Consider the following 27,563-nt stretch of genomic DNA (forward strand, 5'->3'; position numbering starts at 1 on the left):
CCATCTCCCAACTTGCCATTTCCTGTAAGAGGAAGGATTTGTTATAGGAAATCAAGCCCACAATCAAACATTCAAACATATACATATATACAACAAAATAAAATACCATTTCATCACAGACTCCAATCAGACCAGAGGTCCATACAAAACCATGAAGAGCAAGCAGGTTGATAAGGGAGAAAGCGCTCTCTAAGGTATCCTGGTCCCAAGCTTTTTAGCACTTATACACAAGTACCAAACCCTTAAACCTGGCCCAGAAATGAATTGGCAGCCAGTGCAATTCCCTCAGCAAAAAGGTGCAGCTCTGGACAACAATAGCTGAGCTGCAGCATTCTGCACTAGCTCCAATTTCCAGAGCATCCTTAAGGCCAGTCCCACATAGAGTGCATTGCAGTAATCCAATCTGAAGGTTACTAGCACCTCTACCACTGTGACCAAACTATCTCTGTCCAGGAAAGGCCGTAGTGACAAAGCAGCTGAAGCTAACAAAAGGGACTCTGAGCCGCTTCAGCCACATGGATCTCCAGTGACAATTATGGATCTTACATGCTTTTTATACTGTATTTTGTATTTGTGTTTTTAACCTGTTGGTTGTTTTATTATGGTTTTAATTTTTGTGAACCGCCCAGAGAGCTTCGGCTATTGGGCGGTATAAAAGTGTAATAAATAAATAAATAAATAAATAAATAAATCTAGGTGTACTCCCAGGTACAAACCTGATTTTACGAAGGGAGTGCAACCCCATCCAGAACAGGCAATGAGCCTATCTCCTGGACTCAGGAACCACTCACACACAGACCTTCTGTCTTTCCAGGTTTCAGCTACAGATTATTGGCCCTCATCTAACCCATTACTGAGTCTAGGCACTGATCCAAAACTTGGATAGCCTCACCGGATTCAGATGTCACAGGGAGGCAGAATGATGTCTCATGAGCATACTGTTGCTTCTTGTCTCCAAATTCCCTAATGGCTTCTCCCATAAGCTTCATATGGATGTTGAACAACATTGGGGACACGATGATACCCTGCAGAACCCCATAGCTCAATTGTCAAGGGACTGAGGATGTTAGTCTCTGAAATTGGCCCTGCAGGTAAAACATGGAGTTGATCCAGGAGGATATCTTGGTCAATGGTATGAACTATCAATGAGAGACTGAGCAGAATTAACATGGTTGCACTCCCCGTCCCTATCTCAATAAAGGTCATCTATCAGTGTGACCGTGTCTGATTCGATCAGGTATTTGTGACTGGGCAGTAGTTGTTTAATGCTGTTGAGTCCAGAGTGGGCTTTTTCATGAGTGGTTGCAGCATGAACCATGCTTTCCCACAGAGAAGAATTTATCACTCCCTTGACCCATCTGGTCATATGCCCTCAGCTAGATTTTATTAGCCAGGAGGGGCAAGGATTGAAAGGGCACATGGTTGGTCATATTGTTGTAAACACCTTGTCCACGTCCATCAATCAGGTCACAGCAACTGAAACTAATCCCACAAAATCGGGCAGATGGTGTTGTCAGATGCTTCAACTGAAACTTCACTAACAACAGCATCAAGTTTGCTGAGGAGACCAGTAATTTAGTCCTCAAAGTGTAATGCAAATAGGTCACAGTTGGTCCTTGAGGGGATCAGGGCCCCATTCACTGGGGAGAATATTAACAGTTACTGGACCACCTGAAAAACCTCCGCTGGACAGCTACATGAGAGTACAATGGAGGCAGCAAAATAAGGCGCTTTTGCTGCCTGCATTGCCATGCAATGGGCACAATTATATGCTCTAGAGCATGCTTGTTCATCTTCACTTCATGTCTTACACCATTTGTGTTCTGACCTGCTCCAGTGACTGCAGCTCCCCAGCATACCAAGGAGTGGAGTGGGCTCTTCAGCATTGGAGAGGGCACTCAGCTACAATCAAGTTGATTGTACCTGCACATCTCACTGTTCCTCAGTAAGACAAGGGCCTCAGTTGATCACTAGCTCTCTCTAGTAGAAAATCCCCAAGAGCGTTCAGAAATCCATTGGATTCCATCAGTCTCCTGGGCTGGACCATGCAAATGGGTCCCCCACCTCTACAGGACGGAAGTGACATTTTGAGTCCAAATCTCACCTGGAAATGGTCTGACCATCACACACACACACACACACACACACCATTTTCAGATTACTCATCTCAGAGCTTGGAGCAAAAATAAAATCTAGGGTATACCCTGCTTCACTTATTGGACCAATGACAAACTGAGACTACCCAAAGCCAGCCTCAGTATGGAAGCTAAAGTCTCCCAGAACCACTGTTCTGGTTTCCTCCAACACCACACTTGAAACCACCTCAGCCAGCTCAGTCAGGGAGGTTGTGGGGTAACAAGGTGGGGAGTACACCAGCAGCATCCCCAATCTGTCTCTATGGTCCAACACCATGTGCAGCCCCTCAAGGCCTATTCCAAGGTGTTGTTTCCCAGTGAGAGAAAAGATGAACAGTGTATATGAACATCTGTAGTCCATTCTACTCTGATGTTCCAACCCCTCCTCCTGCCATATCTCCTGCTGCCCCAAGTCACTGGAATGGAGGTATCACTTCCATGGGTGCCTGCATCAGAGTTTCCCAAGCACATCCTTACTGCAACAGAACTACCCACATACTCCCAACGCCCATTCACAATTCAAACATACCCTCAGCCATTCAAAAACTCATACACTCTATTCATCTAACCAATCACACAGCCAACCTAGCACAATCACAATTTATAGCTTGTGGTTATAACTAGCCACTGGTCACTTCTAGGGTGACCAAGCCACATAACGAACTACTAAAGCATGTATTTCCTAGCCATTCATACCTAGGGTACTCATTTCATCTCCAACCTGGACTGCTGCAAACACTTCTTCCCCCTGGCTCTCACCCAGAGGGAACCCCATTTCTAGTAACCACAGGCTCCCACACTGGGCAGAAGCAGCAGCTCTAACACACAAAGCCCCTAGGGATTTGGAAGGATTCTGAACTCTTATAAAAACTATATTCCTATAAGTTTAAATACTGCTTCCACAAAAAAGGCTTCCATAACCCTAATACCTTTAGAGACACTTTCATACATAAACATCAACAATCAGACCACAAGACAAAGCTCTTTCAGTTTCCAAAAGAACAAATTTATACATCTATAGCATCTTAATAGTAAAAATGGATCCTAAAGCATTAACTAGTGAGTTTATCTTTGATGTTCTTTTTAATCTTTTCTGTTCCTTTCACAGCACTGAAATTATTACTAATGATAACAGAGCATGCTTAATTAGCTGAGTGGGTTAATACACTGTCCTAATCTGTTAGCATTGTGTTAATCATAGTAGCTCATATAAGTAAGGAACTTTCCCACATAATCAAGTTAAAAGGCTCCTTCTACATTTCCTCATAATCAATGACTCTTTCAAAACTGACAGAGATTTCTAAAAACACAGTATGCATGGTTTTTCATTTTCATTCTTTTAAAAGTCCCATATATTTTTAAAAATGACATCTTGACAGATGCAAGCCCTGTTAGGAAGAATACTGTGTACACATTTCACTAGGTTCAGAATACCAAAGGGATGGTTCATGAAGCAAGCAATGCTTAATAAATAAGAGTATTTCTATTTAATGTTCATGTTTATGCATACTTTAATTCATTAATATCTCACTAGAGGAGATAAAATAAGCAGGGTAAAATCCTGATGACATATTCAATGTTTAATCACCAGAAAGGCCAATTTAAAAATCGATTCTCAATGCCATCTGAAAGAGACAACCTTAATTTAGCATAACATTATCCTACCCGTCTGTGCACCTGCTTGTCCTCTGAAGAGTAATGGAAAACTGTAACTTATCAACTACATTAAATGGTAAATAATCCTGTTTAGCATATCCACTGTAATTAATGGGAAAATCCAGCCCTACACCACTAACATTAACTTCTGAGACAATAAGTAGACATTTCAGAAAGGTTCTTCTCAGGTCTTCCAACAAAGAGATCTGTGTATATGGACAGATATGTAAAACCAAACTGCTATCTTTCCAGCGCCAGGTTAAGACTTTCCTCTTTGCCCAGGCATATGGCAGCACATCTTAATCACCCACATGTTTAGTTTTTAACGGTTTTTGATGCTTTATGTGTGTATGTTCTGTGTTTTAAAATTTTAAATTTTGTATACTTGTTTTTATCTCAATTTTAGAATTTCTGTAAACCGCACAGAGAGCTCTGCTATGGGGGCAGTATATAAGTGTAATAAATAAATAAATAAATAAAGTGATCCTATGAACATTCTCACAAGGAAACATAACATGTCTAACATTCCTGGAAAGGACCCAAGATTGATGTAGCTCCGAAAAACTTATATGGATTACTTATCCTAGTGTAACTCTTGCATCCACATACATACAAAATGATCACATTTTATAAGTCAGTCCATGAAAACAGAAAGTTATAGCACTGAGCCATACACATACTAAGGTACAGAATAAAATCTGTTTATACCCATGTACTATGACTAGACAATCTAACATATTAACGTTGTTTTTGCACATACACTGGAAAATTAGTAGAATGTTTCATTATTCTATTGCACTATGAACAGCAATATATATATTGATTCTATGTGTCAGTTAACTTAAAAATGGTTATGCTTGAATACACATTAGGTGTTTCAGGAAGATGTTCTCCGCTTTATTTTTTGTTGCTTACAATAAGACAAGTAGGTATACTACTAAACCCTCCATTAAGTCATTAATTTGAAAAGCAAGATTTATTGAAATACTGCTGCTTGGAAAGATTATGCTTCTTATGTGTTTTTACAGACATATTTCAAATATTAAAAGGCTTCTTTTTACTTAAATGAGAAAAGATGCATAATAAATGTTAACGAATTACTCCCATGTTCTGAGCACTTTCTAACACCTCATTGCTTTCGGGTAATTTCAAATATAATTACTTATGCCTTTAAAATATAAATATTTATAAGATAGCAAATGCCCTAAGGCTTTTACTCTGGTTGTTAATTTCCAAATTGATCATTAACTTCTGAAATTATCCATTTCTCAAGAACAGATAGGCAATGTAACCATTAGTTAAGGGATAATGTTCATGACAGAGAAATATGTGGAACAAAAGAATTTTGATAGTAAGCACCATATCTATGCTAATAGCTTTTAAAAAAAATCTTCCCACTATTTTATTTCCTTTTAGTTTGGAAGAAACTAATGCATATTAGCCCAGTCCACATCCATACCAACAACTAACCCTGTACCAACCAACTCATCTTGCCTGCTTGAATTATTTGGTGGAATGCCACCAGATAATTCAAGCAGGCAAGACAAGTAGCACACAGTGATCAGAACTGTGGCACACAATGGTCAGGATTGTAGAGGCTGAGAATGTAAGGACTGGTTGGTGGAAGGTCTTGTCTAGTAGGACATGCTAGGATCAGACTGTTGTCGTATATCAGCTTTCCCGTTTTTTCAAGTCAAACGAATCCTCTGTTCCATATTCTTATACCATCAGAGGTCAGATTGATGGACACCAGGAGCAAGCTGTTGTACATTCTGTGGGACTCTCTCCTTAGGGAAAGCTGCTAGAATTTCCTTCAGACTTTTAGAAAGGTCATTGCAACCATCTAGTTCTGCAGAGCTTTCAGGATGCTTAATTTCACCATTCCTATTATCCCTTTTGCTAGTATTTTATTCTATTTTTATTTTAGCTTACCTATTTATTCTGGTAGCCTATGCAATAATGAGGGCCAAAAAGAAAAGGAGAGGTTATATTTCACATATTGATTTGAACTAACTAGCCAATTCTTAGCTGCAAGCTTTACATTTTTTAAATATCATTACCTTAAAACAAATCTCAACCAAAATGAGATTGAAAATATTAGAATGGCAGCAAAAGTATGCAGCCTTAGTAATGTACACCTCCACCTGAGATACAAAATGGTAGAACAAGAAATTAAGTATCTGCTGTCCAGCATCTTCAATCCATTTCTCTTGTTTTATTTGCCACTCATGATGACAGGTTGGATAGCCACAGGAAAAAGCCAAACGTTCAGTTAAAAAAAAAACCTTTTGGATGCTTAAAGGCTGAACTCTTTAGCTAAGATTCATGTTTATATATCCAGCCCTCCTGCACATTTTAGAGCACTTCTACAAAGATGTTTCAAGCTTTGTTTATGATATAACTGTGATTCTGATTTTGAAAGAAAATGCTGTGAGAATGAAAACACTAATAAAAATACTAGTGTCTAATAGTATAAGACACTAGTAAAATGTTGTCTACTTATACACATACTACCCTGGTTTAGGCATAACCAGGAACCATGGTTTCTTTTTCATTCTCTTGCACTTTTGTGCATGAGAAGACTGGAAACTTTTCCACAGTTCCTATGACATCCTAACTTGTGGTTTGTTTAGACCATAGCTTGTTTAAACACCAGCTAGTGAGAAAAAGGCAGGATTAAATCATGGTTTCGGATCCTAGTTTGTTCTCAATAACTACAGTTAAGGCAGAGTTCCCCATCTTCATACCCCAAGGGAATATGATGAGGATGTTTTCATTCTTAACCTCTAGTGCACAAAGAGAGGGAAGGTTCAGCACAACCCATTCACATAGTAGGAAGACATGCTTTCCCATTACGTCTGAACTGGCCCACATGCACACCAACTTCGTCCAAATTTGAAGAATTGCAATACTTTAAGTATGGTATAAAACAGCAGTTTATGTATGGTTTTGATAGTGCTTGAAACATGCTCACAAAATTAACTGTCAAGAAAATTAGCATAGTAATTCTGTATTATACAAGTAAAAGCTGTAATATCTTTTTTAAATGCCTGTTTTAAATATTATTTGATTGGTATGCAAAAAATAAGCAAGTTATTAAAATTCAGAATTATTTTGGTTATTACAATACATCGCCTTCACAGAATTGTGATGAAAATATGTCAGAAGGAAATTTCACCTGCAATTATTTTTCTGCAAGTAAGCCCTAGGGGAATCTATTACTTTCAGATGGAAAATGAGAAATAAAAATGGATTGCTAATTAGAACAGAGGTGTCCCCAAGAAACCTGACTACTAATAAAGGAAGGTGTGTGTCCCCCATGCATTCAATCCTGGTCCAAATGAAAACACACTATTTACTTTTACAAAAAGAAATAGGATTGTTCACCTAAATTTTCTTTTTTTTTATTTATTTATTTTTATTCATTTTCAACACTATATAAACATAGATAAACATTACCAAATATAACTAAAACAACACAATAAGAAAAAAAATAACATCAAACATCTGTTACATACATCTTGAATAAATGTTGAGTACAATATCAAAAGCTATTACATATACCTTATCAAACTATAACATCTTCGCTCTTAACATAAAAGTGCACCCCCCCACCTCGGGATCATTCTTGAGTCCAAAATCTAATCGTTTCTTCTGCTGGTGGTTTCCCACTTCCCTTAGTAAACACAAACACTAGGAACTGTTTCCAAATTCCTTCGAACTCATTTATTTTAGTTATGCCTTTTCTCCACTTAATGTTACATGTCAATTTATCATTGATGGCTATATCCCATACTTCTTTATACCATTCTTCAATAGAATATTCCCCTTGGATCTTCCAGTTCCTAGCTACCATCAACCGTGCTGCTACCAACAAACTCGATATCAGCTCTATAGTTCCTTTTCCACACTTTATCTCTTCAAATAGTGACAGCAATGCTATTTCACCTAAATTTTCAAGGTTGTCAAACTACAATCAATGTTGCACTATTAGAATACGTTTAAAACACAACAATAATTTTTGTAGCTATTTTTTTATTTAACAAACTGCAGGAAAAAAAAAATTAAGAGCTTGCACATTTGTTATCTGGCTGGCCTCACTTAGGGCATGTCTACACCAGGTTTTTTTCCCGGAGTCCAAATGAAGAACAGGGCGTCCCGGTGGCAGGCAGGGATGTCCTCCATTTTACAGGATAACTGGTTACCCAGGTTTTTTAACCTTTTTTGCTACCTGCGCCTATGGCTCCTCTTCTGTAATTTTTTTTTTAAAAAAATGGCAACCACGATGTCCCTCCTTACTTCCGGGAAGTCATGCAGCCATCTAGAAACTGGGGGAGGATCGCGAAAGCAGGTAAGTCCGTGATCCTCCCCCCTCCCCCCCCAGGTGTAGACATGCCCTTAGAGATCAACTGGTTCTATACACTTAAGATAGGCTTGGGGTTGTGTTTGTTAAAGAGACCTATCCCCCAAAACCAGGGCAATTTGCTTCTGAAAATTATGTAAGCTTCCCATGCAATGCAGAACTCTCCAAGATCACGGTTCTGAATTGACAGTGACAGTGAACCTACATGAGTAGAACAGACTTCCCACTCCAGAAATTATCCCTACAATGTGTGGAGGACAATGGAGCTCAGCATTAGTTCAAAATATGGCAGCCAGTTTGGTCACCAGTACATCTAGGGGTGAGCATATTACCCCAACATTAAAATCACTCCACTGGCTGCCAATTAGTTTCTGGGCAAAGTACAAAGTGTTGGTTATTACCTTTAAAGCCCTACATGGTTTGGGTCCAGGTTATCTTTGGGATCGCCTTCTCCCATACAGTCCACCCCACACATTCTGGTCCTCTGGGGAGAACTTACTTCAGTCAGCCAAAACTAGGCTGACAACTGTTACCCAGAGGACCTTTTCTTCTGTCACCCCCCAGACTGTGGAATGGCTTTAAGACAGCTTTAAAGACTAGCCTTTTCCGGAAGGCCTACCCAAAAGAATGTGAAACCAAGAATTTTTAAGATGTATTGATTTGTTGTACTAATGTTGTTCCCCACCTCGATCCAAAGGTAGAGGCGGGTAAGAAATAAATTTATTACTACTACTACTACTACTACTACTACTACTACAGAGAGGGAGCAACAAGAATGTAATAGCAGAGAGCATAGTCCCATTTTCACAATCTATCATGTCTTCTCATAGTAATTCCACAAAAGTTAAAAAACACTTTTTAAAAAAGTAACAGATTAACAATATATACATTTTCGGGGATACAAACTGGAACAGAACCCCCGATCATTGCAGTATAATGCTTAGTGCATTGTTCCCAGAATAGTGATATTCTAATATTAATGTTTCCACACGCTTGCACTCACATGATTACTTATAGAAATACCTATTGTAACACAGTAGAAACAGAAATTAATCTGGGAGCAATACAAAATACACATTTTTAAAAGAAATAATATATGTATTCCAAGTCTCATGAAATATTGATATGCCCTTATAATGTCATGAAACTATTACACAGCAGCTTAGAAAATTACAACATAAGTTCTTAACATGGATAAAGTTAAATCACAATCTCATATAAACATTGGCGGCATAGGTTGTGTGATATATAGCATTTCTTCTGATACCTTCTTTACTGAAGAGCATTAAGCACAAGACATATACAAATATTATCTGGGTGGTCTCCAAGACACAGGCTGCATAACTGATTGGATTCCTCTTTATGCTAAAATAATTTGGCTGATTTCCCAGTAGGTATCCAGATCACATTTCTGGCTCTTATTCAAATAATGAATAGTTACATTTTGCTACGTTTGTTAAGTTCCAGCTTTAAAAAAATCAACCAATGTAATTACAAATATAATTATTTTTCTGTACCAAAAAAGATTTCTAGTCAGGCCAGTTTACATAGTATTTTGACTACTTTCTTCAGTGAAGGAGTAATCTACTTGTGTTAACACTATATAAAGCTCTCTCTCAAAAACAAGCTGAATGTCATAATTTTGATTTGACGGATGATATCCTACCTTCACATTTTCTGGATGAAGTCCTCCAGGATGTTTGTCCATGTACTGACATAAATCAGTGTGCTTGAAAAGAGAAAAAATAGGTGGGAAATATATATTACTACTATCTCTACATGACTGTAACAAATAAATAAATATCCTTCTTCTTGAAAGTCACTATTTCCTCCAGATACAGCAAATGGAAAATGAAGAAAATATCCAATAAGATACAAGCACTATTGTGAATTCCATTACACTAGGGTACGAAACCTCTAGCGCAATGCCAATAGCTTTCCCTCCCACAATGGGATTGTATTGTGCTAGAGGTGCCTTATGCTAGCACAATGTAATTTACATTAGCACTCACATCTTATTGGATACTGTTCAATGCATTTTCTAAATTATTATATGTTGACATCACCACCTTCAGGCTCTATTATACCTATATGCCCCATAAGATTGTTTATAAAACACTAAAATGCATTTCATTCCCATCTAATGGTTTATACCGGCATAATGCACAAATCGAATTTGAAGTAGTTTTATGCACAAACCAAGAATCTTTACCATCATATAGCTACAACAGGTAAACATAAGAGAAACCCTTACAACATTCACTGATTGTGACCAAATGAGAAATGAAAGTTTTGAGAATTAGGAAAGTTGATTAAACACAAAATGTCCAAGTTGCCCAGTGTTGAACTATTAGAGATCCTGGGACTACAGCAGGAATTATAGAACCAAAGTACGTGGCATTTAAAGGGGTTAAAGAACGTCTAAGATTTTTTTCTTTCTCATAAAACAAAGGACAATGAAGAAAACTTTTCACACAGTTTTCAAACTGAGAAATATAAATTCATTTCAGAATATATTTATTCCTGGAAGCTGGAGGATAATATTATCCTAGTGTGTTTTTTTATTTTTATTTTTTTAAGGAAAAACTCCAATAATCTTTTGTGCTAAGTTTATGGTGTATCTATTTTTTTTTGTGAGACTTGGGGATGCAAGAGGAACAATATAAAGTGTGCATTCATGTACTGAAACTACTCCATTTGAAAATGATACATGATGCTTTCCTGAACTGCATAAACACAGAAACGTATTTCACAAGCAGAAAGAAAGCGCAAAGTGACTTGCCCTGTTAAGGGTACAAGCAGAATCCTGTGCCCGGCATCCAGGATTCAGTTCCTCATCTCTGACCTAATAGTTGCCCCTCTCATCCTGAAAGCAGCACAGATTCAGAACAAATATTTGTTGGGCTCTGCAGCTCCCAGAGTGCACTGGTTAGTTAGGGAACAATCCCTTCATGACAAACTGACCCCAGGAAGCCATAGATGCTTGTACAGGCTTCTGCTGGTTACATGGTACTATAAAAGAAGGAAGTGGGATATTTTCAGTTGTGCTGTAGCAAAGGCTGGAGGTAGCTGATGACACAGTAGCCCCATTAGCTACTTCAAAGCTGGCAGTAGGATTGGAATCAGTGCTGAGCAAAGATACCTAGTGGACCTTGAGCACTGAGATCTTATTCCCTGTCCAATAAATTGCTGTGTTGGTGCAACAGAGTCCATTAGACTCCAGTCTTTATCACTGACACTACCCCTTGCACTATAAATGGGCTCACAACATAACAAAGAATTGAGTATAAAACAATAAAATCACAAATGTATAAAGCTTTAATCGCCACTCTTCACTGCATCCTAGCAAGGTTCTTCTTAAGTTCTAAAAAAAAAGATTGCATGTCTAAAATTAAATTTCCCTTATTTAAATTTTGGTGTAGCTAATCACAACATATTTACTAAATGCATTGTATTAAAAATTTTATGAACTGCCCATAGAGCTTTGGCTATTGGGTGGTATAAAAGTGTAATAAATAAATAAAATAAATAAAATGTGCAAGATAGCTGTGCAAGATTGAATATTTCTCTATAGCCCTGAACATTCCTGCCTGTGGTAGAAATATATATTACATACACACACACACACACACACACACTTCTAGTGACACCATTACATGAATTTCATAGAAATTCTGTGTAGGGAGTTGTGCAATAGTACATAAACCCTGAAAGGTACTTCAGTATTATGTTTTCCTTTCATCTGCTGGTTCAATAGAAACAAGTTAACCATTTCCCAGCATTTTTCACCACACAGCCCATCACAGTTATGTTTGTGTTTTCCTGGTAGAAAGAATGCACCATCAATCTTGCAATGTTTTCCTTCTGCTTTTATAACAAAGCCCTCTAATACCTTTGTACTGGTTTCATTATTGATTAATATTATTGATAAATCTTTTTTTACATCTATGTGATGCCTTCTGGCAAAATCATTATCTGGAACATTATGGCAGCAATGGTGTTCATGTATTCAGATCCAGCAATCCAAGATTTTGTTAGATCTGTTCTGCCTGCGGTTTGCGAATTGCCAGGCATCTTTCATTCCACTGTCTGCTCACTGACGAATCGATATTTTTTATACAAGAATGTTGTCCATTTGCTAATGCATGCTTGCACAAATCCCCCCCTACACACACACACACACACACTCACACTCACACAAGTAAAAAACAAAAACCAGTTCTCAAGTCCACTTGACAAAAAAAGCCAGTCTGCTATGGAATCTGCAGATCACATTCACACAAATCTGAACTCATTTCAATCTGTTGCAGATTTCTCTGACATCCCTAGATTACAGTAATATCTACACTGTGCCATGGAATCCTTTTCCTTTTCTCAAGCTTTATGTTTATTCCTGTAGTCAATTTAGCAAAGTGTCCAAAATGTCTGGAAGTAAAATGTGTGGAGAACTTTGAATGCCTCTTGAAGACATCTTTGTTTACCTAGGCTTTCTCTGACTTGCAATGAACTATGGCACTACTCCATTTTATGACTGTATTGTTGTCATGTTTAAAATAGTTGTTTTTATTGTTCTGACAGTTTTGATATTCACACACACACACACACACACACACACACACACACACGATTGACACCAGCTAGGCAGAAGCCTCCAATCTCAGAGACGTCCAAGTATCCTATGCCCTGGGATGTTGCAAGCAGGGCAGGAGGAGCAATAGAGGTGATATTTCCCACTCCGTCCTACTTTTACATTTCCCTCTAGATGGGCCTTTGAGCCTGTCTAGAGGAGGTGCAGGGGTGTGACTGGAGATGCCATAGGAATAGTTGTATCTGGGCATCCCCTTTCCCCTCCCCTCTTTTTGACATCTACAAGATTCTCCAAGGCCATTTATGTGACCTCAAAAAGTAGATGCTGCAGTTCTTTCTGCAGCTGTTATGTGGGGCAAAGGGAGGGATTGGATCATGTAGTCCCCTTTCCAAAGTTGTAGCAATTTCTATGAGTTCGGGAGGCGGGATTCAGGAAATCCTATTGTCTTTGGGACACTCTCCAGTGACCATAGGATTACTCTGAGATTTTAAGGTATTAAACAGTATACAAGCGGTATAAATAATATTTGTATAACATGGGAGTGATCAGGTGCAACGCTGGAATTCGGATCTCTGACAGCACAGAGGACCTTTCATCATCATTAACACTTCTCTGATTATTGCACCATTAAAGTACATGTCTGTGATGAAAATCTGGAAGATTTTATGCATGAAAATGATTTCTTTTCAAAGCACATGAATAAGATAAAAGTAAACATCAGGAGCAGTCCTAAGAGAAGCCTCAACATGTGTGTAGCTTGTAGAATGTCTTGCTCTGCATGCATATTTTAGTGAACACATCCTCCACATGTGGATCACATCCAAGATGGTGTTTACTCCTGGATGTTTCTCAAGATACTGGTACCATTACTTTTCCTTCTGTAGACTAGTACTTCTCCCTTTCAAGCACACAAGTTGATTGGCTCCTGCTATTTATAATAAGGGTTTGTTTTTGCAGAAATTCCTATTGTAGCATAAAGCCAGAAGTACAAAGCTTTGTTGTGAGAATAGAATAATTCTGAATACAGTCCGCTGCTTCCATTCCATTGTAATCAGTTCTAAGCCCACTTGTATATAACTTTTATATGAATTTGCCATAGGAGGGGATCGCTGCTATAAAGAATCTCTAGTACCCATCCATACTTTTTCTAAACTATGAAGGGGATGATCTTTTTTGTGTGTGTGAAATGAAAACAAGGTATTGTCCTGCTCTCTTGACAGTTTATCAAATTTTCACAGAGATAATTTCATGGTAGCAAAGGAAAGGAAACTGTGATGCAAACAATTTTATAGCTGACTGCGCAAGTCATATGAGTCCAGTGCCAAATAATATGCTAAGTTACTGAGAGAAATAACTTTGAAGTAGCCAAAATTTCCAAAGTAAATTTAACTCAGAAATGTCAATGGGAATGCGGTGCCTTGAGGGTGTTTCACAGCCACCCTGCTACAGAAAGCTGGTCAGTCCTTGATTGCACTGACCCCTGTGTAGCCCCCACCATGTGGCGCCCCCCAAAAAGCTTCTTTTTTTTTTTTTAAAAAAAAGATAGCTTTAGTGCTGTGGAGCTCTAAAAGGCTCAAATCTAGCCAATGCAGACAACACTTGGCTGCCATTGAAGCCAGCAATCCTGCTTGCCTTCTTCTCTGCTCCCTGCTAATGTCCAGTAAAACAAAAACATGACAGGATATCATTGCATCAAAACGTTCCTCACTTTTGCAAGTTGCAGCAAGTTAAATGACACAAGGTGTGGGAAAATGTGCTACACAATGATGTTTTGTTTTACTAACGGGAAGAGGAGATGTCGGGGTATTGATTTCAACGGTGTGCACATATTCTCCATATTGTGTGGAGTTCCAAGTCCCAGAGAGTTCCTGGGTGGAAAGGGATTAGAACACCATTATCTAATGTTCGACATTAATACATGAGTTACCACTAGGTTTTTATAGTAAATAGATGAATAAATCACAGCATATGGGCTTACATTTTCAATTAAAAACTCACAGTTTCTAACTACTGCTGCCACAGATCATTAACATTTCACTCATTCGCACTCACAGACAAACATGTCTGTGTATGTATGTATATATAATATTATAAATGCCTCTCTGGGTGTGTAATTACTCTGAACATCAGGGGGAAGTCTCACAAAATGAGCTTATGCCCATGCTCCTCCTTACTCAGTAATCATTCACTATTAATTAGTCATTTATATTTTCAATGAAATATACTCCACTCCTCTCTTCTTCAACTATGATAAATCTGCATGTGACTTAGCTGTCCCATAGTTCTACCTAATTGGTTTCAGCTGTCATTTCTGAAGCTGAAATGCATGGACAGCCTGGGGTCTGTGAATGAACAGGAAGTATTTCTAACCGCATTCCCATCATGTCAAACCAGCAATGTGAAAGAGCTCTTCCATTAAAACAAAAACTGTACTATTTGGCTTCTGGCAATGACATCATGCAGCAGACAGATTGTATTGTTTCACTGAGGCAGCAAGACTGTTGCAAGCCATTCTTTTTTTACTAAAGAGATTGCACACATTAGTTATGCTCTGGAGGTTCTAGTGACTAGAATAGTTTCCCCATTGTCACTAGGAAATTCTTAAGCAGACTATACAATGCAAAGAATAATAATAAAGCTATAGCGGAGGTAACAGATTTGCAACAATCACAAATGGACACAGTCCATAGGAAAGTAATTTTAAGTAAAAAGCAATATAATAAATTAGAATATACATTTGTATAATTATTTGTTAATTCCCATTCATGAAACAAACAGCAAACTAAACCAATAATTAAAATTAATAGAACAAAATTCTTTAAGTAAGCCATTATGGTATTTTAAATTAACCTGAAACATGGTTTATCTTAGTTCTTCTCTATGCAATCAATTTTGGTTCAGGACTGGTATGATGTGTTTTTATTTTAGATTTAAACATTACCGCTCAGTAAATACAAAGATAAGACTTTTGGGTTTACTAGCAAGTGTCTTGTAAGATTCTGCTTAAGTTACAATATGGATTCATAGCATTTTATTTATTCTGAAATGTCTACGCTACCTTTCTTTAAAAATGATACTGTTTAATAAGAGCAGTTTAAAACAAGTTTAACAGCAGGGAGATTAAGAAAAATTAAACTACACTGAAAGCTCAGTGAAATTAAATGTCTGAACAGCAAGCTTGAAGTTTAAAAGAAGAGGAACCAACAGCACCTTTCTACAGAAAGAGTTCCATAAACTGGACATCACAACAGAAATGGCTTTGTCTTATGTCCCAGCCAACCATGCTTCTGAAAGTGGTTTAATGCAGAGCAAGGCCTCCAATGTTGAATGCAGTGGGCAGGCAGGATCATAAGGGAAGGGGTGGTCCTTCATATATCCTAGTCCTACAATACTTAGGGATTTCTAGGTACGTATTTAAATTGTAGGTATAGGTAAGTATTTAAATTGACGGTAACTTTGAATTGTCCCCAAAAATGAACTGGAAGGACCAGAACCACCAAAGAACAGTGCTTCCCAAGCCCATCTTAGCCATGCAATCCAGAAGGATATCATAGTTAATGGTACTGAGTGCCACTGAGAGGTCCAGCAGAACAAACAGGAATATACCAATAGGGATACACATTCCCTGTCCAGTTCTTGGTGAAGGACAAGTCAGAGGACCTCATTGGGATTATTTATTTATTTAGATGGAAATATATATGTTTATATCATGTAGAAATATTTTGGCATTCCTTGGATCCTTTGTACTAATGAAGATGTTAATACCACATTCATTTTAAAGAACATCCACATTCAACCCCCAATAATAACCATTGTTTGTTTGGGTTTCTTATTATTCTGATTTATCTACTACTTCTTTATATTTGGAAATCCGAATATATTATTGTTGCTGTTCTAAAGTCTGCATTACAACATAAGATAAGGGTATTAAATTTTATAAAATGATGTATCCAGACTATGAATAATATAATAGTTGCTGAAACATATATCAAAATCTATGCATGTTTATTCATGTTCCCTTGAATTCAATGGTGCTTGACTTCAATATCCAAGAAAGTGTGTGTAGGACTAAACCTTAGTTTGACGCTTCTGAATTCTAACACTGGCCTTTCCATTCTTTCATACAACAATAAAAACAGCCATAAACTCCACCATTTGTATGGATGTTAATGGAGGATAGAGAGTAGGGAGAAGCTAGTTTTAAATTAAATCTACATTGTAGCTCAGCCTTTCCCAACCCAGTGCTTCCATATGTTTTGAACATCAACTCCTATCAGCCCCAGCCAGCACGGTCAATGGTCACAGATGCTTGGAGTTGTAATCCAAAACATCTGGAGGGCACCAGGTTGAGGAAGGTTGTTGTACTCAATGCAGGTTTGACATTCCAATTACAGAAGAAAGAAACATGAAGTGCTACATTTCAAAGTAATATATGTATCCAATCTTTCTTCCATCATGAAATGCAAGTAGTGCACAGTCCTGAGTGGCCTCCCATTTAGGCACTGACCAGAACACTCAAATTAGCGATTTGTATATGTGCAACACTGCTGAGAAAACAGTAGACGTTCTTTAGAAACAGCCATGACAAGGTTTAGAGGGCTAAGCATCAACACTTACATCACCCTTTTATTTTGGGTATGGGGAGACACCTTCTGTCTCAGCCAGCTCTGCCTGGACCTCTCAACTTCACTGCAACTCAGTTCATATAATAGGCAAATTTGACTGACAACAGATGGTGATGATTCTTAGGATTTTTGCTATCCCTACAAATAGAAAATGAATAGGAATAATGCTTCAGATGCTGAACCCTTTGTGTCAAGGGCAATGGGACGCTGTTGTGGGGAGGCAAAGTGTTAAAATGTGTCTCTGCTATTCTATAATCTGTGTTTTATAACGGAAAAGGTTATACAGCCAGAGAGAGGAAGGTTTCTGCCAAAGAAGTTTTACTATAATGATGATAGATTTCTGTCTAAAATTCTCATGTTTCATGGGCAGAAGAGTATCCCCTCTTCCCACAAAGAGCCAGAAAACAGAATCAAGTTCAAGACAAGAAGATCATTCTCTTATCTGAATCTTTGTCATTACATGGACAATAAGAGAATGGCATTCTCATCCATCAAACAATGACATTGACAAATGAATGAAAATTGAGCCATCTGTTTGCATTATGATACTTCTAGCCAGATCTTTTAACTATACATAGCTGAGATATCACATAAAATCACTTGCACTGACAGAGCTACAGCAGCATTCAGTAAGGGGCAAGTCTATCTTGGTATGCTGCCTGTTAGTTTCAACCCCACTAAAATAGGATATTTAAATCAAGTGAGTAGACTTGTGAGAACACATCTAGCTTTGTGTTGAGAAAAGTGCCCATAGGATGCTGTACAGGAGAGCCATATTCAAGCCCGTCATTCAAATCTCGTCACATCCCTCCACTCCACGCATTCCTCAGCCATGCATAATACAGCTGTGCCACATCTGGTGTGACAACAGTTGTCAGTACAATTGTATTAACTCGCATCGCTGCAATTCCCTGGGTTGATTCACAAACTGGGCACTCTACAATTGACTCACCAATTATGGTCCACCAATCATCCTGACCTCTCCCTATAATAATATTTCATGCAGAATTGGGCTACTTACCACACTTAAAATGACTTAACTCATAAATGTTTGTTATGAACAAGGACAAACACTAAAGAGGGACCATAGCTCAATGGTAGAACAATGCTTTGCATACAGAAGAGCTAAATTTCAACCCCCGGCATGAGGTAGCAGATGTTAAAGCAGACACTTGCCTGGAATCCTGGACAGCTGCTGCTAGTCAGAACAGACAATACTGGGAAAGAGGGACAAATAGTTTGGCCTGGTATAAAACAGGTTCCCATTTTCTTAATTTATACTTATTAGAACATAAATAAACAAACATTTTCTATAGGATGCCCTAACATACTTCTATCTTTGTTCTGATGAGATGTCAAACATCACAGTTTAACAGTTTCAACATTTGGGCCTAATAAAGGTCTTTCAAATTCTGTCAGAATCAATCTAATTTCGCTAGCACAGTGAAGCCCTGCCTCTTGCCAAAGTGGCCACTTTATTGAAGCCAATGTCGAAGCCAATATAACATCCTTAAAGAGGACAATCACAGCAGAGGGCAACCCTAGGTCTAGCGGAGGCTAAGTATCTGAACATTCTGCAAACTATTTCCACTAAATGATCAGATTTATTTTGATTGGGGTCATCTTACCCAAAGCTGGGCATGGAGTACCCAGCATTAGGTTGGAAGCATATATATGGTTCACGCATGTATCTTTTCATAAACTGAATCAATTGATCCCTCATCCCAAAAGTAATTTAACAGTATGTGGAGAATATTCAACATTATCTGTTACAATGCCCTTTATATACATCCCCTAGACAAAAAATTCTTCATTACATTCTTTGTCCCTTATGTAAGCGGCCTCCCTTTGCTCAAATCTGAATCCTGTTGGCTGGCAATAATGTATTTATTACTGCTCTGGCTGCAAAATTTGCCTTGGCTGCAAGAGCTAGGCACCAAAATCATTCATACATATCCTAATATGGGGCTGGAAATGTGCTTTTCCTGTATACATTTTGTCCTCCTTAGTGTGTTGGTCTAGTACCCCGTTGGGGAGCTTTTGAGTCATGCTAATGTGATCTTGCATTTTTATAGTATCGTAACTTTGCTTACTGTTTTTATTGTATTTTAAATTCACTGTTCTTACTGTGTCTTATTTTAGCCCATCCTCCTATTTAGATTTTACTTTATCCTAGTTATATCAAATTCTGATGGCTTATCCCTTTTAGCAACAAATATTTCATTCATTCAATGTAACTGTCCCAGCAAGCTTCATGGCAGGATGTAATATAATGAGGAGTGGAACCTGGGTCTGGTCCTTGTCTGTCAATAACCTCTACCTCAAACTGGATATAGAAAACAAGCATGTCAGGGACAAGATATCTCCATTTCCTACTTTTCTATATGGGGGATATGGTACCATGTCATGAAACATTTGTTCTGAGCATTTGTTTTAAAGAATTTTGAATTTCCATTGTAATATGAGATTGTTTCATTTCAAGTATGACAGAAACGTAACCAGAAGGAAACATCATAATTCTTGAAGTCAGATTATGGGAGGGGAAAAACTGTATTCTCTTAAGATGTATCTCATCTCCTTCATTGACTCTCGTTAACAATTCTTCTAATTCTAAAACATGATCAAATTTTAAATGTATTACTCCTGTTCTTAGATGCTTTATAACATCTGTTTCCTCATTTGTTAAGTAGACAGCCTACCGTCTTCCTTTCATTACTGTCTGATCAGAACTTTCTTTTGAACTATATTTTTTATAACTCTACATCCAGGCATTAGCATTTTTGTTTTCATGGCTGTTAATTGCAATTTTTTTTAAAAAAAGAGCTATGAGGCTCTTAAACCTTAGATACTGGAGAAATTAGGAGGGTTATTTCAATCAATTGTGCTTTTAACATGTTGGTTGTTTTATTATGGTTTTAACTTTTGTGAACCGCCCGAGAGCTTCGGCTATTGGGCGGTATAAAAATGTAATAAATAAATAAATAAATAAATCCTATGAAAACTCACATTAGTAGTTTCTGGGAAATAGATGTCCTTAAAAGTGAGTCAAATTAAATGCACGTATTACAAATTTTTAACATTTGAAATGTGGCTTCTCAGTTTATCAAAATGCTTTTGCCAAATGTAAGCAGTAATCATGACAAAATCAGAAAGTCATTAAAGAAAATCACAACATTGATGTATAATTTGGTTATCATTTAACAAAGAATGAGATTTTAAAATGACATGGCAATATTTTTAAAAATAAGACCCGTTACATGTACACACATACACACAAATCCAAACATTAAGAAATAAACAAGATAAATTAAAAGTGCTAGATTTAAATTAAACTTGGATGCTACTGTGTGCATCCACTATGAATCCCCCTGTCACGACATAGTTGAAGCAGCAATTATTACTCTCATTACAAATCAGCTTTCAATTATAAAGCTGTCTATTCTCATGCGATTTTTGTACGTAAAAATTAAAATCATAATGGATAGTATAGCTGCATGTTTTTTTAATTTCTCATATACATAAAGACACAATGTTAACTTTAGTTACTGAAAAGCGTATGTTTACATAATTATGCAAAGCACTGCCATCTCATTATCATCTGGAGGCCACTCTGTAGCAAATTTGCATCCTGGTGGCACATATTGGACAAAGGTTACTAGCCCAAACCCAGTGAACTGCAAATTCTCCAACCTTTCAGTTTGGTTAAAACTCTTGTGTCTCAGTTCAAGTGGAACGCCAAACCACTAAAACTAGTTGCAATCACCATAATTTAGTGCTATATAAATAAACCTTGGACTTTGCTCACTTTCTCCTTCCCTTTTCTCACAATGGCCACTGCTTTCATGGGAAATCACAATTTGCTGTTAAGATTCAAACTTGCCAAACTATTCTTTATTTTGCATAAATCACATTTTGCCTGAAAATTAGAATTGGAAACTACAGTTTGATCATGGTTTTCAATACCACTTTACAGGGAAACTATAGTTTTTAACAGCCTTGTATTTAACACATGCCTTATAGCCATGGGCTACTGTGAATTCCATAAAGGCAAGTAATCAGGCTGGCAGAGGATGGGAAGAACACTCTGTCTCTTTCCTGCAGCCAGGCCACATGACTGGTGGAGGAGCAATCAATTCCTCTTCCACCAGCCTGTTTGGAATAAGACCACCTTTTTAAACTAGGCTGATAAAAGGCTATAGTCTGTGTTTCCATGTTGGCAATGCAGGAAGGGACAATCCCTCCTCTGCAGCCAGCATGGAAACATATTAACAGGCTAATAAAAGGATTTGCAGGCTTGTAACTTTTGTGGATCAATTTACAAGGCTGTTCTACAAACAACATAATTTGCCTGGTTTGGAACCAACAGCAGCTATTACTTCCTGTGAAATCGCAAGTCAGGGAGAGCACAAGGGAATGGAGGGACCAGCAAAATGTAAGCCCAAAACTTACTCATATAATGCCCAACCATGGTGTGGCACTGCATCTAAATTGGTCCATTGTCTTCAGTGAGGTTTAAGCAGTCCCATTTTGTCCAGGATTACAGCCAAAGGCTAAGTACTATGATTAAAAGACATCTACTGCATATGTAGCTTCGGCTATTGGGCGGTATAAAAATGTAATAAATAAATAAATAAATGTATCTCAACTCGTGTTTTTTTTTAAAAAAGGTTTGTTTCCTTGTATGAATAAAATCACCATGTAGGTAAAATTGACATTTAAATTTTCTGTTACATAACCCTTGTCAATGGTTACTCAGTTTGAAGTAAAATGATACTGGAACTCCCATTTATTTATTTAGACATTTAAAAAAAAGCATTTAGCTGTGTCAATGTCTTCAGTGACATGCCTGGAACTGTTCAGCACCAGTTGTCATATAGCCAAATAGCCATATTATTAAAATGTATTATTTATATGTAAATTGGCAAGGTAAATGGGTTTTCATATGACAAACAGAGCAGCTCATAATAAAAAGGGGTGGGGGTAGAAGCAAATTCCCCAAAAGAATGCCATGTAAAATTAATACTTAGACACATTGCATTTGGCAAAACAGATGCATTTGTCACTTAAAAAAAAAAACCCAAACAAACCCAGATCTACTAACAGTACAATCCGATAAACACCTATACATTAGCTCAATGATGCTTACTCCCAGGTAAGTGAAGATAGGATTGCAGCCTAAAACTCATTAAACATAAACTATATAGCTTTATCAATGTTCATAAAAAAATACTTGCTAAAAATTAAACCTATTGCAGAGTCATTTTCTTCATATACATTCTAATATTCATAACTCCATCTGTAGAAACCAGGAGGTTAATTATGATTGCATATTGTACAATACTGCAGCTAAATGCTGAAGTAGTTCTACACAAATACCATATGTTTGTCTTAGGAAAATGTAGAATGATTAATTAAAAGTTCAAACTCAAGATTTCGCGAAGCAATTCTCTGAACAAAATTAGATCATTACATTGTATACTGTGTAAATTGAAGTTTTAATTAATAGCTGAAATGCAAGTCAGGGAGAAGAGGCTATGGAGTAAGAATTACATCTATTAGACTTTTTCTGACACTGCTTATTAAAACATGAACTGCCAGGTGCAGTAAAAGCCACTTTGAGAGATTTTAGCTCTGTGTGCTGCTTTTCCCTGCCCCTTTCTAAGCACTACAATAGCTATGAACCTGAGAACCTTAAATAAAACAAGTCTATAATCATGATATATGTTAATAAAAATGACGAACAATCCCCTTTTACATTACAGCAATGTGTGCTATGACAATACTACTGTAGTACAGGTTTAAAAATAAGTGCACAAAAGTTACTCGCCTACGTATGTTTTTACTACCGTATTTCTTCGATTGTAAAACGCCATCGATTGTAAGACACACTAATTTCAGTACCACCAACAGAAAAAAAAACCCTAAGACACACCCGTGATTCTAAGACGCACCCCATTTTTAACGAAGTTTATATGGGGGGAAAAGTGCGTCTAAGAATCGAAGAAATAGGGGAATATGCTTTGGGCTGGCATAGGAGAGATGGGGAGCTCCGTTCTTCCTGCAGCAGCCTGCTGCATATGTATACTGAGTGCAGAGGACGGGGATTCCCTCCTTTTGCAGCTTGCTTGGTTTCTATGATGGGCGCAGTGGAGAAACTAGGGATGGATGGATCTGTCTGAACCAGTTCACATGTAATGGCTAATTATGGGTTGTTTAACCCGTAGTTAGATATGGTTGCACAGCAGACAGCTGCGTTGACTTGCTCCAGGTTTTGGGGGGAAAACCAGGAACACCCTGTCCCCATTTGTTATCATAATGTGCGAACCCAGCACTCTGAGTTTTTTTTACAGTTAAACAGCCCAGAGTGTTATAACCCAAGAAAAAAACATGGGTTAAAACTTGAGGTTGTTAAACCTTAATAACCCAGAGTGTCAGGTTTCCACATCACAACAACAAGCCAGGAATGGGAAGTTCCTGGGTTGTTTCTGAAAGTGGAACAGGTGATCGGATGGGAATCAGAACACTTGCTCACTTACATGCACTCACAAACAACCCATGGTTTGTTTGAGCATGCAAACTCTGCTTCTGTTTCAAATTCTACAACTTTCAAGCTTTTTAAGCATAATCTCATTCTGTCCTGATTCTCAGTATGTGAATATTTTAGAGGGAAAATGCATGAAAATTTATATGCACTTTGTATGTGCTGTTCCTGAAGCACCCAATACAAAAATGCACACAACAGAGAAATTTATACGAAAATGCAAGTGATTTTTATGCATTGCTATATGCATTTCTCCTAATGTATGCCTCTTTGTGCACAGTTTTCCCTAATGTATGCATTCTGAATGTATTTTTTAAAAAATCAGAGAACTGTGTTGCAAAATTTGGAGAAGTGGGGCAACTGGCATGATAATTGTATTCCAGTTCACGTATTAGTTTGAGAAATGCAACTTTGGTTGGCTTGTATTAAAACGTAAACCTAGAAGGGCACTCCATCCTCCTCCATTCATTTGCCTACATGCAATTCCTTTTTCCTTATGGTTACCATAGGAGTGCTTAAACACAAGGCTGTTGTTGCAATTTACTCAAAGTATTTATATCCCTTCGTTCAACTCATGGGGTCCCCAAGGTGGTTCACAAGATACATTAAAGCAATATTAATGTATACTATTAATGCATACAATTAAAAGCAATAACCACTAAAACTAAACAGTCAAATTAAACACTAGAGCAGATGTTAAAACACAGTTTTCAAAAAAGGAAGACAGGAGGGAAAGAGACTAAACTAGACCAAAAATACAGCAGAGTGGCAAAATGCCAATAAAACCTTCCAAAGTAGGAATTTTGACAACTTGAAATGAACTGAAATACTGTGTCCCAATTGAACCTTCAATGGCAAGGCTTGAGATGACTTATCACAGTGGGTGTACAGGATTGAAGGTTCAGCATACTAGAGCCTATTTAGGCATGTGGCTGCTCCTGTGTAGGGCTAAACTGGGTAGGCAGACCCAGGTGCACACTTACGCCCTGCGCTCCTGTTCCTGCACGCCTGTCTTCCCTGTAGACCTTCATACATTGATTAGGCAGGGTTTGTGATCATGGGAAGCTGGGCATGCAGGGATGTTGGGAGTTGGGCTTAAGTGCATGCCCACATCCCCCCCTGCCCAGTTTGGCCCTACATGTGAACAGCCACATGCCTGAACAGGGCTATGATTACAAAACAATCCATCCCATGGGTAGCAAGGGACTATTGCACAAATCATCCAGATCTCTTTTACCCAGTAGTAGTCATTCTGCTTTTAAAGGTCCTGGTTTAGATCATAAGAAATACATTTTTTGGTTAACTTACCACAAACTCAAATACCAGTGTCAATGTCTCCTTTGTGTGGATGATATCATGAAGCAGCACAATATTGGCATGTTTTAGGCCCTTCAGGAGAGAAGCTGAAAGACAAAAGCACAATTTATGAAAAAGCATAGTCACCCCAAAAGGGGGGGGCTGCTTTTCAGATGCTCTGAAGAATGGGGTGTTCCAGAATCTGTGCTTATATTGTGTACTTCTTACCATACACCACTTTCACCTAAACCTGCACATAGACAGAGTTCACTGCATTTCACCCTTTCTCTCGCCACACCCCACTCAGAAGTAAACCCAACACCAATTAGAATCAGAAAATATCATTCTCTACATTTTTTTCTCTCATATCAAGTGAACATTTTGAACATTAATTAATCGGCATATTTCTTTTTTGTATTTGCCCTTCACAGACCTGATGAAGTTGGTTGGCCACTTTAACATTTTCGAGTACAAATATTTTATTCAGTGTTTTAACACTGGAGTTTCCAAATCAGTCACTTCATATAAAAATATATATCAAGTCTGTGGAATGGTTAACAGCGAAAGCTTCCTATTGAACCTATAAAAGGTTTTGCCCATATTTTATTTTGCTCTGTAATCTATATTTAATGCCCCACACAGTAATACATATTTAATGTGCATATTTAATATTCCTAAGATATGACATATTTAACCAATGTGACATGACAAGTCATGTGTTGCTACAGATGCCAAAATGCCAGTGGTAACTTGTCATGTTATCCATACATCAGAGTTAACATCCACCACAGCAATATATAACTGAAGACAACGATCTGCAACTGTATTATTAGATTGTTGTTCCTTCACACTCTATTTTCTTGTTTCTGATAAGAGATATTTATTTAAGGCATTTCTATATAGTCCTTCAATTCAATTTTCAAGGATCATTTACAACAGGTTAGAAATGTTATGTGTGTGAGTGTGTGTGTGTGTGTGTGTGTGTGTGTGTGTGTGTGAGAGAGAGAGAGAGAGAGAGAGAGAGAGAGAGAGAGAGAGAGAGAGAGAGAAAGAGAGAAAGAGAAAGAGAAAGAGAAAGAGAAAGAGAATGAGAATGAGAGAGACAACGTTGTTATCTTTTCGGCGCCAGGTCAAGACTTTTCTCTTCTCCCAGGCATTTTAACAGCATTTATTAACGTTAAGTTTGTTTTTAATGCACCCCAGAATTGTTGTTTTTAAATGGATACTGTTGTTTTTATACTGTTTTTATGGGTTTTTTTTATTATTTTTGTATACTTTTAATGTTTACTATTTTTAATTGTTGTAAACCGCCCAGAGAGCTTCGGCTGTGGGGCGGTATATAAATGTAATAAATAAATAAATAAATGGGAGTGCCTTTGGGGTATTTTCATATGTAGTATAATGACCCAAAGTAATCCTATAGTGAGAGGTGGATTAACTGTAGCTTAGGGATGAGAAACCTCCAGCTCAGGGTCAGATGTGAGCTGCAGGGCCTCCTCATCCAGGCCACAAATCATACTGTAGACCAGGGCAGGGGTGCACATCTGGTTCAGGAGCTTCTACCCCTGGCCACCCCACCCCACCCCCACTCTATCACAAACGCAAAGGTCTTATCTCTTATTAGAAGCTGATCACAGGTAAGTGCTTTCCCCTGCTTACTACTGGAAAAGGATCCCTATATGCACCAGATACTGGAGAGCATGGCCATCACCCCCCACTCTGAGTAGATAAGGCTCAGAGATCTCCAAAGGCATACCATATCCTGACACAGGAGCTTTAAACTCGCAAGGAGCAGGACTTCAGGACATTCCAATCACCAGAAAGTGCCAGAGTGCTCACCATGCATATTCTGATATACCAAATTCCCGCATGTTCCACCACTGGAGGGTGCCAAGCCTCGGCTTAAATGCCCTACCCCTCCAGTGCTTGTTAGATAGTACAGTCATCTTTTGACTTCGAAAAAGAGAGAGGTTTATGGCAGAAAGCTTGTGGTTACTGGACCTTTTCTTTTAGATATGTTGCCAACCACAGAGACAAAATGCTTAAGGAGAAGTTGGGGATTTTCATGTTTCTCTGGAATTGACAAAAGTGTCAACAATGATGTTAGTAGAAGGGAGACACTTAGATTTTGAGTAAGGAACTTAAAAAGAGTTAGACCACCTTTTAATAACCGATCAGCAAGCTTAAAACATAATAGTTGCCAAGTATGGTATTAGGTGTAATACCTGGCATAAAACTAAAGGTACAAAAAGAGTTTGCATGTTATGGGCGGGGTTTCTGCCTTCTACCTCGACTCTGCAAGAAGTCCTTTTCGGTGGGAGAAGGAACAGAGTCTTTGCTAGCAGATTTGTTGTAGGTC

At 38.0% G+C, this 27,563-nt stretch overlaps 1 protein-coding gene across 3 annotated transcripts in view; it reads right to left on the bottom strand.

Annotated features, from left to right (window-relative positions):
- Positions 1-27,563, bottom strand: part of CDK14 (cyclin dependent kinase 14) — a 273,801-nt gene that overhangs the window by 136,559 nt on the left and 109,679 nt on the right. For all 3 annotated transcript variants that reach the window (XM_063127120.1, XM_063127135.1, XM_063127127.1), the window contains 2 exons: positions 25,217-25,311; positions 9,821-9,883 (listed from right to left, as the gene is read on the bottom strand). In XM_063127120.1, the coding sequence (XP_062983190.1) occupies positions 9,821-9,883; positions 25,217-25,311 (158 nt within the window). The remainder of the gene's footprint in view (positions 1-9,820; positions 9,884-25,216; positions 25,312-27,563) is intronic.

Source organism: Elgaria multicarinata, chromosome 1 (assembly GCF_023053635.1).
Source record: "Elgaria multicarinata webbii isolate HBS135686 ecotype San Diego chromosome 1, rElgMul1.1.pri, whole genome shotgun sequence".
Lineage (NCBI taxonomy): Eukaryota > Metazoa > Chordata > Lepidosauria > Squamata > Anguidae > Elgaria > Elgaria multicarinata.